Genomic DNA, 14,136 nt, shown 5'->3' on the forward strand with positions numbered 1-14,136 from the left:
GAGGCTGAGATTAGCCTCGCAAGTCAACGTCGCTGCATGTCTCCATCGTTGATCTTCTTTTTCTCCTAATTTCCATTGTGTGTGAGCCGATATTAACAGACCTCCCTTCATGATACCATCTTGCTGGCGACCTGACACGACGCACGTACTGTTTCAAAGCAAAGATCCACACTGTTTCTGAGCCTCTCCGTCTTGCGCCCCTCATCTCATTGTCCCCTGCCCAGATACCTTCGCTTTCTCAAATTTTCTGTCCCACGCCTCGCATACTACATCTCGAGTTTCATCGCTTCCTGGTAGTAACAGCAGAATTTTTGCGCTTTTATTCATCGCAGAGTGTGGCTCAGGCTTAGCGAATATTCTGACATTTGCAGAGGGTGGACGGTGGCTAACTTGTCTGGGTTACTGCGATTGTCTGCATGGCTTACGATGGATTTCAGAGAAGCTCGAGTCCGTACGACCAGGCGGGCAATATAGGCCAAACAAAGTCCAGTGATTATCGTTCTTCGACCTACCCTCCTCCCTATCCTTCCCAGTACGGCCCTGATCGGTTGAACATGCCGCAGCCCCAAGTGCCTCCGGCGGCTCCGTCGCCAACTCAAGGCCAATATGCGGAGTCACCTCAGCAATACTCATGGTATCAGCAGCCATCCACTGGAACTATCAATGAGGCCGTCAGCTCAGCTTTTCATAAAGCTGAGACACCCACCTATCTATCGCCAGAAGTCCTGTCCCAAATCACTGCAACCGTGATTCAACAGCTCAAAGCAACTGGTCTGGATAACTTCCAAGCTCAGCATGCACCTCAGTCGCCGCAACCATCGCCGCAGCCACCATCCGGTCCGACACCGTCACAGTGGGTGCCTCCGCCTCCCAGCTCTGCTCCCCAATACAGTTATAACGAGTATGAATCGCCACCTCCTGTACCACCAAAGCCGTCCTCGCCGCAACCGGTTGCAGTCTCCGATACTCCCGACTACCAGCAGTATTCCCAAACTAGTCCATATCCAAGCAGCGTTGAGCCCAGTGCACGACCTTCCCCGGTACCTCCTGTCGAGAGAAGGGGGTCGCCGTATAGCCAGGCAAGCGACCAAGGCCAGAAAATGGAAGCACGCCCAAAACCACCGTCAAGGGAAACAACCGTGACAGAGATGACAACATTGGAAAAGATATGGGGCAAGCTCTTTGAGGAAGGCAGGCCAACCAAGAGACTAGGCCAGCTCTTGCGTGGCATAGCAGTTCATCTGGTAAGCATGGATGTCGATGATTGGAGGATTTTTGCGTCTGACAGTGTGCAAGATCGAGGACTACCCTCCAGGTAACACTATCGTGGTCGTTCCTGAGAAGCTGCAGAAGTACTACGAGGACACGAAAGTTCCTTCAGACCTCTACCCATGGCAAGGTTAGTACAATGCTGCCCTATCCGGGACTCAAATTTAATCCAAGTATCTCTAGACATCTTCGATGACCGCACGTCTTCAATCTCGAGGTTGTTCCGTGAAGTGGAAGCCGAACATCATCTTGTTCAGGCTAAACTGAACGAGCGGCCGGATATCCCGGGCTTGACGCCCAGAGGTTTCGAACGCTGGGCTACCTTGATGATTCAAGCGCACCCAGACAAAGAGTACGAACGGCTGCAGAAGGCAGTCCTGAACATGCCTATCAGCAACCCAGATGACAGAAGAGAAAGGTTTCCAAAGGAGATTCCTCGCCGGCTATTTCCCGAGGCGCCCAATCTAAAGGTTAGAGATGAGCTCGACAAATTCATCGTGAAGCATTGTGGTGTCGACTTGCCTCCAGTCACCGAGGAGGAGCTCAAGAAGGTTGCCGCGCACCGCCACAAGATGTCTACGAGCTCAACTGTATCGGCCGCCGAGACAGCTTCTTCGGTGCCAGAGCGGGCCCGTCAGCAGCAGCAGCACCAGTCGTCTTCAGCCATAATAGATGACGATGAGGAAGAGGTCCCGTCTCGGCCAATTGAGCGCGAGAGGAAGCCATATAGTGCACAGCCGGGAGGAGGGAAGGTGTATGAAGAGGCAGGTGGCCCTTCCCACCGACACAAGGACTCCTTCTCCACTGGCTCTCGCTCCAAAGAGGGATCAGTCCCTCCTGTAGCCCGCAAAGCGTACGGCTCGTATGGCCAGGATCCTCTGTACCCTCGTGCAGGCAGTTGCGGATCTCAGCGTCCAATAAGTACACATGGCCGGGCACGGAGCTCCTCTCGAGGTGGACATGGAGGAGGCGACTACAGACATTCAGAGAGTGACCTGCTGTCCGGGTCCTACAATGGTGGAGGTCGATATTCTGGCGTCTCTAGCGATGATTACTATACCACGTCATCCGCACTTCCTGGAGATATCATCGAAGATGGTCGGCGGTACCGCGAGAGTGACGACCCAAGGCCGTACGAGTCTGTTCGAGAGAGGGAAAAGGAACGCGAAAAGAGCAAATATCACGACCATTTTCCTTCCCGAAGCAGCTGGTCTAACGAGGAAGAATACTACCGTGGCTTGCTCGGCGGGCAAGGTGGTGGCCCAGTCACTGGCAGCGGCGGCGGGTACGATTACAGGACGTATACCTACAAATGATGGCCCTTTGTCAAAAGACAGGCTCATTACTCTTTCGGCGTTTTCCAGTCCTCAAAGTTACCTTGGTCGATATAACATGAGAGTGTTTGTTTTTGGTCTTGTTTCATTCCAGCTCATGACTTATGAGTAACGATCTGCTGATATACATTGGATTTCGGATTCCGTGTCTGTATAATGTGTTTATGGCTTGCAATAAAGACTTGAAATTCTTTATCTGGGCGTGTGGTAATTCTATGAATCGTCATTCCTGATAAGCGTACATGAGCCCTGTCCGAAACACCTCCCGTTCTATATAGAGAGACCCACCCTCACATTTCACTGCTTATATTCATGACGCGTTTGCGCTGAATAGCGCGCATGGCCCTGCGCCCAGCTTCCTGGCACAGAACCGCCTCCTTCTCCCTAAACTGCTCCTCACGTTCCCACATCCTCTGGATCCGACGCTGGTCCTTCTCCTCACGCTCCACACGCCTCCTAAGCCTCCTACGCGCTCGCTCCTGCTCCTTTTCAGCCTGCTCCTCCTCCGCCTCTGCCTCAAGCCGCAACTGCTCGACCTCCTCACCCGTCAATTCCCACGGGACGGTCAGCACCTCAACCAGGTACCGGCTGCGCTGATCCACGAACCGCATTTCGGCGGCCGTGTTCCGGATCAGGAAGAAGCGCTCTAACTGTAGCTGCATCGCAGCTCGGAACTCCGTCAGCGTGCCTTTCACCTGCACCACGGTCCCCGGGACAAGGGGCGATATGTCCAGGTCGGTCCTGTTGGTTGCTGCGACATGGCGTGCGGCCTTTTCCAGGGGCTGTTGCTGTCGGTGCGCAGGCCGTTCTGCAGTGTCCAGCCCTGGGGACTCGGCTTTCAGGACGGCAATTTCGATGGTCTCCCCGCTACTGTCGTCTAGCGTGAGAATCGTGCGTTTGAAGACGTCTGTTCTGGCGACGATGATGCCCACCAGGGACACGAAGCGGATGGGGTGGTTGAGATAGAAGAAGATGTTTTGGCCTGGGTGTCCGTTAGAGTTGCTACTTTCGTCTAGTCTGCGCCATGTTTGAACAGGTTGGCTGGTATTGTTTGTATCTAAAGCCAGTTGTGAATGGGGACAACCAGGTGGTACCGTAGTAGCAAATACTGATATAGCCTACTGTGTGCACAAACCAGAGAAGCAGAGAAAAAGAAAGAAAAAAAAGAATAAAAGGGACGATGCAGCGTCCGGAAAAGCACAAAGTAATAAATATCTAGACAAGTACGCTGGCATACCTTCAAATCCTGGCCGTCTCTTGAGTCGATGCACATCCGTCGCTGCCATTTTTACCCAGGTGAAATGGGTTGGGGATGCCTTGAAGCAGAATGCCGGGTAAAACGTAAGATTGCCATTCTCAGCTGCCGCCATAGGATCATTTTTCTAAGCAAGATTCTGGATGGTATTGCTGAGAGACGTGAAGAAGATAGAAATAACAGAGACCACGCATTTTCCGACGCGCATTGGGTCACGTGATGATCGAACGATGGGACTGTACTCCGTACTCCGTACTCTCAGTAAGTTGTTTCCCCAGGGCGCAGTGACGTTGTTGGCAATAAAAATACCTAGTACTAGCTTCGGTACAATTCCAATGATTACATGCCACCAACTCCCCACCCATCAGGTTTTGGGTCAACCTTGTCATGGGCTGCGGCCTAGATAGGGCACTACCTCAGGTAGACGGTAGACGGTAGGCTTATAAGCATGTCCTTGGGACCTAGGCTTGATGTGATGATGCCATAGGGAATCACCATTGTAACACATTAGTTTTGGTATTGGATAGTAGCTGCCTAGAACACTACCTTCTGACAAGATAGCTTAGAGAGAACTAAGTAGTTTTTCCTGAGTAATATAATTCATATATTTTTCTTAGTTAATCTATACGCTCCTAAAACTACATAATCAAAGCAGCAAGTTGCAACTTGCAGCCTAGTTGATGAAGCCATACTGGCTAAGAACCTCCCTAAGCAGTCTACCTCCGGCCTACTGCCTGCTTACAGCTTCCTCCTTTCAGAATGGCAGTGGCTGAGACAAGCACATCACTATCGCCAATATAGATTACACTTCATCGTTATAGCATCTCCTCCCCCGCAAGGATATACCTGTCTTCCATTGATCCCAGATCAGGAACACGGAGATTCTGAGGTGAAATAGGAAGAAACAAGTGGTGATTATATCCCAAACTGTATAGTACAAGACAGTGACTCATTCCTATGCCTGAGATAGACTGTATGCGAAAGACTAATTAAATCAACTTTGAATAAATGCTCTGGAATTTGAATGCATGCCTAAATCAGCATTCTACTGGATAGTTAATCCCTCACACCCATGGAACTTGCGCTTGATATAATTCGACTTCATGTTTCCGTATCTCCACTACAGACAATCGGTAGATAACGGCTTGACCTCCCTCTATTTTACAGGTATTTCTGCTTTTTACCCTTCCTGCTTTAGGTAAAACAAGGATGCCATGACTGGGGGGGCTGCTATAAATAATGCTTTTCCCTTTATTAGGAGGGAATTGTCTTGCAAGCAGCCTAATAGCAAACTCGAAATTGAGAGATGGAATTCATCCTATCCGACAGAATCATAACCCTTGTACTTTTACCATCATGAGGTTTCAGGCAATTCTACCATTCGCTATTTTACTTTCTGCTTCGCCTGTCACGTCCAGCGTAAGTTACCAAGACCGTTGCAATACAGGGAAGCCAAGGCTTAAATATTGTTTAGGAGACGGGTGATGTCTGGGATCTTGTCTCAAATCTTCCACGGGAGCCTTCTGGTGAAAGATTTATACACCTAGGCGATGACGGTGTCTTAAGATCCTTTAGTGGATCTGGAGACGTGATAGCATACAGACAATTGGATCCAGAACAAATCAATCAGTACATTAGTCGCTTCCCATCGCCGGACAAAGAACACCTTCTCGAGGTCTACAAAGGTGTCGATGGCCGAAGCGTCACTGAAATTACGCAACTCGCCCACCCGAACTTGGAGTTACTCCTCCCAGAAGCTGAGGTTTCTGCCTCCAATTCCTCTAATCTCCACCACCTGTCGGAGAGCACATGCTATAATTAAGCTTGCTCCGGAAATCCTCTGTGCTGGGCTTACTCTTGTGGTGGCTGCGCTATGCCTGACCATCTTTACTAGGGTACTGCTATAAGAGGGGCGAGCAATACTTGAGCAGGCTTCGAGGGTTAAAAATCTTAAAGACCTATCTATGGATCTTCTTAAAGTTTGCAAGGCTCAACAGTCTCCGTTCTTTTCTCTTTTTTTGCCCCTTGGCGATGGTAAACTGCCAATCTATGGGATATCTCGGTCCGCCGCTTTAACCAATGATTATCCTGGTAACTTTTCCAGGTCTAGACCGGTGGCGTTCTTCCTTGAGTGCCTGAGGGGCAATGGCAGTTCTCAAGCGCAGATAACATACTCTGTAGAGACGCGCGACTTTGCCTTATCGACGGAATCTGGTAGTCATGGATTATAATACGACGATGTATTCTGTCCGGTATTATAGGTTTATGTCTGCTTTTGCTTGTAGAGCTTGAGCAGGTGCGTTTGTTGGGTGGAAGAGTCGCACTCACATAGCTAGATGACCTCTTGCGTGCTGTATTACTTGTGGAACGACCCATTCTTCCACTATCCATAAGGCCATTGATAATTGAGGAAGATTGGGAACATGGTGATCGGTAATTTTTGCCTGAGTCACATCAAGTTCCTTATGCATGTTGCCATGAATGTCATCAACAATTCCCATGGTAGTAATATCTTGGTATATTAACCACACCTTTCTCCATTGCTTGGGCCAGAAGTTTGCCTTCCTGCTCTCTCTTGGGATACTGCTATGAGCCTTTAATAGCTAGTAGTATATGCGCCTTGACCCCCTTCATGGTGAGCTTTCTAGTAAGTTGTGGCTCTTGTAGTAACACAGGGGGCCCGCTACATAAGAATGTCAAGAATAAGATATTCCAATTGTCCGTCATGTATGATCTTAATGAATCTCTTCCCCTCTGATGTAAACCCGATGCTGAAGTTAGATCATAATAACTTATTATCTATCTGAAGAACCCCCAATGTGGCTGAGACGAATTAGAGTCCATTCTTCATGATATTGAAGGGTGATGATGAGATGCCACTCCCTTGATCAAACTCCTAGAGCTGCATGTTGGGTCTATTAAGTGTAAAGCCCAGAGTAAGGCCCAGAGTAAAGCGATGAATATCTTGTGTAGTGAGCACCTCCCTTGCATAGCATCCTAAATCGGGCCAAATCTTCAAGGCTGGATCTTTCACTCTTCCTTAGGGTTTACTCTTTGGCTCTTTTAAAACTAGGATATGTGATAATTATATTTCTGATTCTTTGCCCCTGATCGAGAACAATACCAACATCCAGCTTGCTATCAGATATTCCCTTCCTGATACCTTCTAAACAATAGCACCTGCCTCTTCTAAGCTGTTAACACCACTCAAGTATGCCTTGTAGAAGACTGGCAGACTGAGTGCCTTCTTTAGCACTGCATCTACATGCTTTTGTTGTTCCAAGGAATTCACAAAACTGCTCGTAGTTTGTGTTTGGTCAAGGATGGGAAGAGGCTTAGGTAGAGGAGTAGATTTGACAAGAATAGCAAGGATCTTGCTCCAGATTTCTATCATCTAACTGTTTATTAACAACGGCACTAAGTAATGGAATGAGCTTAGTATCAAAGTCGTCAGAGCTAATCGCAGAATTAAGTCTCAGGACTGTGGTGAACAGTAAAAATCTTCCAAGGTCCAGATTATACTCCGTAGCTACAGACCGCCGTAACTAGCAGATAGTATGGAATTGTTGCCGAGAAACAAAGCATATAATCTGGACCCAAGGTTAAAAAAGAAGAGAGATGACAGGCCCAGAGCATAGAAGTCTGACGCGCTACCATTGCGCCACGGGAGCTAACAACAATAATGTGCCACTCCCGGCGGGGGTCGAACCCGCAACCTTCAGATAATCCTACTGACAGCAGACTGCGCCACGGGACACTGTCTGCTGGATCCGTAGATAAAAAGAGCCATATGAGGCTGGCCACTATGTATGATCCACTGAGCATCTTTTAAGGTAATTGATTGCGCACGTGAGTTACATTTATTATGATATCGCGGGGATGACATGAATGAGAGATTAGTGCAGTTCAAAGCTGCGTCGACTGGTGGACTGTTTCACGTGATAGCTCTATCTGTTCAACTCTGATCTGTCACTTAACGGCTCTGATAACATATTCGTTATCCTGGGCATAACTGACTTACGGTAACCAAAGTATCTATATCTCCGATCTCCATTTCAAAATGTAGATCGATGTGTTTCGGGCGTTTGCCTTGATGTCAATATCCATCCTCAAGAGATCCAAGCATGAAATGCTAGCCCGTATCTGAACATAAGTGAACATCATGGATTGACAATATAGAAAAGCAGTGAACCACTCAAGGATTCAGTCGAAAACAGTCAGGAACATACGTCCTATTTAACTCTGCAATTCCGAGCCATCCTCCGTCATGCCGTCCATGTCGATCAACAAAGGACGAATTCAGGTTGCCGGCTTGCTGCACAAGCCTGCAACGTCACCCAACGCTCCTGGCAATTGTGATCGTACATCCTGGAGGTGGCGTCAAAGAGCAGACGGCCGGTCTCCATCGAAGAAGCTCGCGCAAGAAAGCTTTGTCACCGTCTCCTACGATGCCTCTCCACCAAGCCGAGAGCAGAGGCGAACCTAATCTCTCGGTGGACCCAGCAGCAAGAGTCAGCGATGTGAAGGGTTGCCGACTACCTCGAGCAGCAAGGATGTGTTCTTGAGGCAGCCCACTCTCCTCATTGCTGGCGAGAACGCCGGTTCTCTCTGGTACAAGGGGAACCTGGATAACAAGATAGGAGGGGCCACCAAGAAGGTGATTGTGCCGAATGCAGTCCAGATGGGACTTTTATAACAACAAGAAGTATGTCAATCCGGCCGTCAACAATATCCCGATATGTATGACGGCAAATCTGTCATGATCAACCGTGTTCTTTTTCTAGATTTTGTGGGCTACTTGGTCCTCGATTAATCGATTCCACCTGTTCAATCTTGGGCCCGCCCCCCTGTATTTCATCACTCTTACTCTTGTCTTTATGCTCTTGAGCAGGAGCCAACTGCCTTGGCGCGGTATCCTCACAAAGACACCTATGCGTCTACGCAAGTGGCATCGACGAATGATTAGTTTTTGGGCTTATTTATTGGCCATGAGAAAAGTCCTCCAATCAGTCTTTCTCAGATTCTCCATGATGTAGCATCACTGGTTCCTTCGGCATGTCTATCTACCGAAGTGCAGATCTTACTCACGATAACCAATTGCGAAGTATTCCGGACGAATTTACCCATGAAATGCTCTATTTAGCCTGAATCACCTGCCTCAAGGATGCATGCTGCATCACCAATGTACCCTGCAATGCAATCAACTTCATTATTATGCCAGTTGTTGGGGAAATTGAGCGATTATAGCTCACTGTCCCCGCATCTGTAAGTCTGGGATATTTAAATACTAGGGTCCAGAAGCAGAGGAAGGCCATCAATGCAGGGCAATGGAGCTTGATCGTCACTGATACTCAATCTCCCTCATCATGTGTTTACTTTCAAAGATCTCTGCCAGCTTACTGTTGGCAATGGCAGCTCCAAGTTTATCCTACCCCACAGGTATCCAATCGTATACCAATCCTCTCTTCCCTGGTTGGCACTCCGATCCCAGCTGTGCCTACGTAGCGGAGCAAGACACCTTTTTCTGCGTGACGTCCACTTTCATTGCCTTCCCCGGTCTTCCTCTTTATGCAAGCCGAGATCTGCAGAACTGGAAACTGGCAAGCAATATTTTCAATCGGCCCAGCCAGATCCCTGATCTTCGCGTCACGGATGGACAGCAGTCGGGTATCTATGCGCCCACTCTGCGCTATCATGAGGGCCAGTTCTACTTGATCGTTTCGTACCTGGGCCCGCAGACTAAGGGCTTGCTGTTCACCTCGTCTGATCCGTACGACGATGCCGCGTGGAGCGATCCGCTCGAATTCGCGGTACATGGCATCGACCCGGATATCTTCTGGGATCACGACGGGACGGTCTATGTCACGTCCGCCGAGGACCAGATGATTAAGCAGTACACACTCGATCTGAAGACGGGGGCGATTGGCCCGGTTGACTACCTCTGGAACGGCACCGGAGGAGTCTGGCCCGAGGGCCCGCACATTTACAAGAGAGACGGATACTACTACCTCATGATCGCAGAGGGAGGTACCGAGCTCGGCCACTCGGAGACCATGGCGCGATCTAGAACCCGGACAGGTCCCTGGGAGCCATACCCGCACAATCCGCTCTTGTCGAACAAGGGCACCTCGGAGTACTTCCAGACTGTGGGCCATGCGGACTTGTTCCAGGATGGGAACGGCAACTGGTGGGCCGTGGCGTTGAGCACCCGATCAGGGCCTGCATGGAAGAACTATCCCATGGGTCGGGAGACGGTGCTCGCCCCCGCCGCTTGGGAGAAGGGTGAGTGGCCTGTCATTCAGCCTGTGAGAGGCCAAATGCAGGGGCCGTTTCCACCACCAAATAAGCGAGTTCCTCGCGGCGAGGGCGGATGGATCAAGCAACCCGACAAAGTGGATTTCAGGCCCGGATCGAAGATACCGGCGCACTTCCAGTACTGGCGATATCCCAAGACAGAGGATTTTACCGTCTCCCCTCGGGGCCACCCGAATACTCTTCGGCTCACACCCTCCTTTTACAACCTCACCGGAACTGCGGACTTCAAGCCGGATGATGGCCTGTCGCTTGTTATGCGCAAACAGACCGACACCTTGTTCACGTACACTGTGGACGTGTCTTTTGACCCCAAGGTTGCCGATGAAGAGGCGGGTGTGACTGTTTTCCTTACCCAGCAGCAGCACATCGATCTTGGTATTGTCCTTCTCCAGACAACCGAGGGGCTGTCGTTGTCCTTCCGGTTCCGCGTGGAAGGCCGCGGTAACTACGAAGGTCCTCTTCCAGAAGCCACCGTGCCTGTTCCCAAGGAATGGTGTGGACAGACCATCCGGCTTGAGATTCAGGCCGTGAGTGACACCGAGTATGTCTTTGCGGCTGCCCCGGCTCGGCACCCTGCACAGAGGCAAATCATCAGCCGCGCCAACTCGTTGATTGTCAGTGGTGATACGGGACGGTTTACTGGTAAGTGTGGCCTCGAACACTTGAGCCAAGTGTTACCGCTGAGTAATGACGATTGATATAGGCTCGCTTGTTGGCGTGTATGCCACGTCGAACGGGGGTGCCGGATCCACGCCCGCATATATCAGCAGATGGAGATACGAAGGACGGGGCCAGATGATTGATTTTGGTCGAGTGGTCCCGAGCTACTGATATACCCTTGGCATGCCATCGGAGGTTCTGCGACGGTGAGCGCAGTATTTCATTTGATACGGCAATTATGTAGGAAGCAGTATCACCTGAGATCAAGATATAGTGCGCAGGACGCATCGTCTAGTATCCCTAATGAAGAAAATACCCCGCATTCTTGTTCATTGTGCCTCACTACCAAGAAAGACTCATCGTGACCATGAAATCAAGTACCCGTATATGATTACTTTGTCCCCGCTCCACAGATGAGGATATCCTATAATCTCAGTCGCACCAATAGAGTAGAATGGCTCAACGCTTTTTAGGATTTCGTGGTATCTGTGCCTGTCTCTGCCTTTCCTCATCACTGATATCATCCAAATTAGTCTCTACCTGATCCAACGCAGCCTTGATCTCCTCCTCCTTATTCTCATGCCCCGCCGTAGCTACCGTCAGAATCTCCCTCTCCAGCCCATTGACAACTCTCCACTGAACCCCAGCCGCAGTCATCATCTGACACCCCTCCGACTGTCCGACAAACGTCCCAGGCTCCTTAACACCAAAATATACCTTTTGGATCCCCGGCCGCCCTCCTGCCCTCGTGCTGATGATCCGCTGCACACACGGCACATTCCCCGACAGTCGCTTCCCGCATGGCTCCATCGTCACATACATGACTAGTTTCCGACCGGGTTCGGCCGGGAGGACCTCTGCGACTTTGTCCTCGGGGACGGAGTGGACAGCGGCGTAGTTGGAGAGACAACATTGCTCGGCGTGGGTGTTGCCGGCTAGCTCCATTGTGTAGCCCGTTGAAAGGATGCGGTCATCTTTGAATTCGAGGTCGCCGTCTTTGCGGGAGACGAGGATCGCGCCGACGCGGAAGTTGGTTGGGCGTGGAGGCGATCTTTCTGCTAGGGAGAGGCTTTGGCGGAGGTAGTCGAGGTGGGGGGATGCGGTCATTCCGCGGGTGGTTGGAAGGGAGCAATTGATTTGAGAGCTTGTGAGGTAAGGCTTCACAATAAGTAGAATTGTAGAGAGGTAGATGATTGTGCAATGAGCAGCAGGTATAATGAACAGCTGCTGGTGATATGTCTGCTTCGCTATGTGGGTGAGGCTCTCCAGACGGTGAAACTATGACGAAAGCTGATAAGCTAGGGAGTACCTCCAGTCTAACCTGATAAGGTAATCAAAGTGATTTTGGGTCGCGTCCGAATGTCGCGTTTCCTCTGTCAGGAAATACATTTCACTATATCAAAGCAAACTTGCTGCTTGACGCTTCTTTCATCCTTTTTTTTTTTTCATTGAATTTTGGGGGTCTTTTGGAGACTAACACCCTTTTGGGCTATATCTTGCCAGTCTTTCTCTCCATCTCCTTCCCCTCCCCCCTACTATAGCGCAAACATGCCTTCTGATTCCGAGGATGTGTTCGAAGAGAATCACGTTGACGGAACCACCTCCGAGGAGGAAGAAGACGGACCATCTGGCCCTCCAGTTGCAACCGATCTCTACGAGGTTCTCGGTGTCAAAGAGGATGCGACTCAGGACGAGATCAAGTCCGCCTACCGGAAGCTGGCCTTGAAGCACCACCCAGGTAACTTGCTTGAGATTTCCGCCCAAACTACAACCGGTGATTATTGGATTGTGTCACTGATTGAATCAACAAAGACAAGGCTCCTGCCGACCAGAAAGATCAAGCGCATTCCAAGTTTCAGCAGATTGCCTTCGCTTATGCGATCTTGTCGGACGAAAAGCGCCGCCGGCGGTTTGATCGCACCGGCAGCACTGCGGAAGCGGCCGCCGGCGACGAAGATTTCGACTGGACGGAATTCTACAGAGACCTATACTCGAACTCGGTCGATACGGAGGCGATTGACAAACTAAAGAAGGAGTATCAGGGCTCTGCAGAGGAAGAGAAGGATATCCTGGAGGCCTTCGACCGCCACAGAGGTGACATGGACCGCGTTTACGAGTCGGTGATGCTGAGCAATGTGCTTGATGACGACGAGCGGTTCCGCGCTACTATTGACAAGGCTATTGCCGAAGGCAAAGTGGAGGCTTACAAGAAGTACACAGATGAGCCGGCAAAGAAGCGCCAGGCGAGAATCAAGCGGGCGCATCAGGAAGCAAAGGAAGCCGAGGAGCTGGCCAAGGAGCTGGAGGAGAAGAAGAGACCGAAGACGGAAGTCAAGGAAAAGGCGCCGACGAAGAAGAAGGCGAAGTCGAAGAACATCTCTGATCTTGGCGATCTCGCTGCCGCTATCAAACAACGACAAGCCAACCGCATGGAATCGCTCATGGAAAAATGGCAGACAGAGGCGGACACGCTCGAGGGAGGCAACGGCAAGCGCACTAAACGGAAGACTCTTTTTGAGGAGCCGCCCGAGGAAGCGTTTGCTGCCACCGCTGCTCGCCAGGCTTCCAAGAAGACGAAGAAGTCGAAAGCGTGAGCGGTGCACTTGTTATCTCCCCTTTTTTTACGTCTTGTCCTTTGTCTTTTTTCGTCCGGCGTCGGGAGTCTTGGGTACTTGGCAGGTCTCTACATGAACCCTTGGAAGAAGGTGGACATCTTGCGGAAGGATCGCACATCACATTGCATATCATATTTGAGCGAACTGAAGGTACCTGGTGTTTTAATGACTTCTATGGTCCTCATTGGTAAGGATAGCATGGTAAGGTAATATGTGGCAGTACACAATGCTTGGTCATTATCATGATGATCACTGCGGAGTATGACCCATCAATATTAGAGAGGAAGCATACCCCGGTATTTGCTTTTTATCAGGCGCCCCTTGATTGCTCCTGTATGTACGGTTGATCATTTTCGATCCGCATTCAGCATGTGATTGATGCATTATTAGCGGCAGGTCTCCACCTGAAGTGGCCATACCAGTAAATCCAAACAGGCCCAGGTGAATCCTTCGCTCACCGTATACCTCTCTGTGCCTTCAAAGACATAGCATTGATTCAGTCCGACGTCAGTCAGACATATAATAATCCCTACCTTGTGGCGCTAGAGACTACTATTATTACCCGCTTGGAATGCTGTCCTCAAGGCAATTTAGGCTTCACAAGATTTCACCCAAGCAATAGATCGTCTTCTCCATGATCACCAAGCCTTGTGACATCATGCAAGGGATAGTTTGTAGAATGAAGCCG

General features: G+C 50.1%; 7 protein-coding genes across 7 annotated transcripts; 5 read left to right on the forward strand and 2 right to left on the reverse strand.

Moving 5' to 3' along the window:
* Positions 1 to 17: 17 nt before the first annotated feature.
* AFUA_2G13160 (uncharacterized protein) lies at positions 18 to 2,585 on the forward strand (the record flags this gene model as incomplete). Its single annotated transcript, XM_750555.2, has 3 exons — positions 18 to 1,244; positions 1,297 to 1,399; positions 1,453 to 2,585. The coding sequence occupies exons 1-3, from the start codon at positions 417 to 419 to the stop codon at positions 2,583 to 2,585; spliced, it is 2,064 nt and encodes a 687-aa protein (XP_755648.1). The 5' UTR covers positions 18 to 416.
* A 308-nt stretch (positions 2,586 to 2,893) lies between these two features.
* On the reverse strand, positions 2,894 to 4,112 carry AFUA_2G13170 (OB-fold domain-containing protein; the record flags this gene model as incomplete). Its single annotated transcript, XM_750556.2, has 2 exons — positions 3,841 to 4,112; positions 2,894 to 3,585 (listed from the first exon to the last, which is right to left on the reverse strand). The coding sequence occupies exons 1-2, from the start codon at positions 3,971 to 3,973 to the stop codon at positions 2,894 to 2,896; spliced, it is 825 nt and encodes a 274-aa protein (XP_755649.1). The 5' UTR covers positions 3,974 to 4,112.
* A 971-nt stretch (positions 4,113 to 5,083) lies between these two features.
* On the forward strand, positions 5,084 to 5,869 carry AFUA_2G13175 (uncharacterized protein). Its single transcript, XM_001481620.2, has 2 exons — positions 5,084 to 5,277; positions 5,333 to 5,869. The coding sequence occupies exons 1-2, from the start codon at positions 5,098 to 5,100 to the stop codon at positions 5,678 to 5,680; spliced, it is 528 nt and encodes a 175-aa protein (XP_001481670.2). The 5' UTR covers positions 5,084 to 5,097; the 3' UTR covers positions 5,681 to 5,869.
* Positions 5,870 to 7,817: 1,948 nt separating this feature from the next.
* AFUA_2G13180 (uncharacterized protein) lies at positions 7,818 to 8,344 on the forward strand (the record flags this gene model as incomplete). The annotated part of the gene is made up of 1 exon (XM_750557.2): positions 7,818 to 8,344. Exon 1 carries the CDS (start codon positions 8,126 to 8,128, stop codon positions 8,342 to 8,344), a length of 219 nt encoding a protein of 72 aa, XP_755650.1. The 5' UTR covers positions 7,818 to 8,125.
* A 184-nt stretch (positions 8,345 to 8,528) lies between these two features.
* On the forward strand, positions 8,529 to 11,004 carry AFUA_2G13190 (uncharacterized protein; the record flags this gene model as incomplete). The annotated part of the gene is made up of 3 exons (XM_750558.2): positions 8,529 to 8,563; positions 8,750 to 10,815; positions 10,877 to 11,004. Exons 2-3 carry the CDS (start codon positions 9,225 to 9,227, stop codon positions 11,002 to 11,004), a joined length of 1,719 nt encoding a protein of 572 aa, XP_755651.2. The 5' UTR covers positions 8,529 to 8,563; positions 8,750 to 9,224.
* A 288-nt stretch (positions 11,005 to 11,292) lies between these two features.
* On the reverse strand, positions 11,293 to 11,940 carry AFUA_2G13200 (putative DRAP deaminase; the record flags this gene model as incomplete). Its single annotated transcript, XM_750559.1, has 1 exon — positions 11,293 to 11,940. One exon carries the CDS (start codon positions 11,938 to 11,940, stop codon positions 11,293 to 11,295), a length of 648 nt encoding a protein of 215 aa, XP_755652.1.
* Positions 11,941 to 12,215: 275 nt separating this feature from the next.
* Positions 12,216 to 14,044, forward strand: AFUA_2G13210 (DnaJ domain protein). The gene is made up of 2 exons (XM_750561.2): positions 12,216 to 12,571; positions 12,646 to 14,044. The coding sequence occupies exons 1-2, from the start codon at positions 12,382 to 12,384 to the stop codon at positions 13,425 to 13,427; spliced, it is 972 nt and encodes a 323-aa protein (XP_755654.1). The 5' UTR covers positions 12,216 to 12,381; the 3' UTR covers positions 13,428 to 14,044.
* Positions 14,045 to 14,136: the final 92 nt, after the last annotated feature.

The sequence above is a fragment of the Aspergillus fumigatus genome, chromosome 2 (genome assembly GCF_000002655.1).
Source record: "Aspergillus fumigatus Af293 chromosome 2, whole genome shotgun sequence".
Classification (NCBI taxonomy): Eukaryota; Fungi; Ascomycota; class Eurotiomycetes; order Eurotiales; family Aspergillaceae; genus Aspergillus; species Aspergillus fumigatus.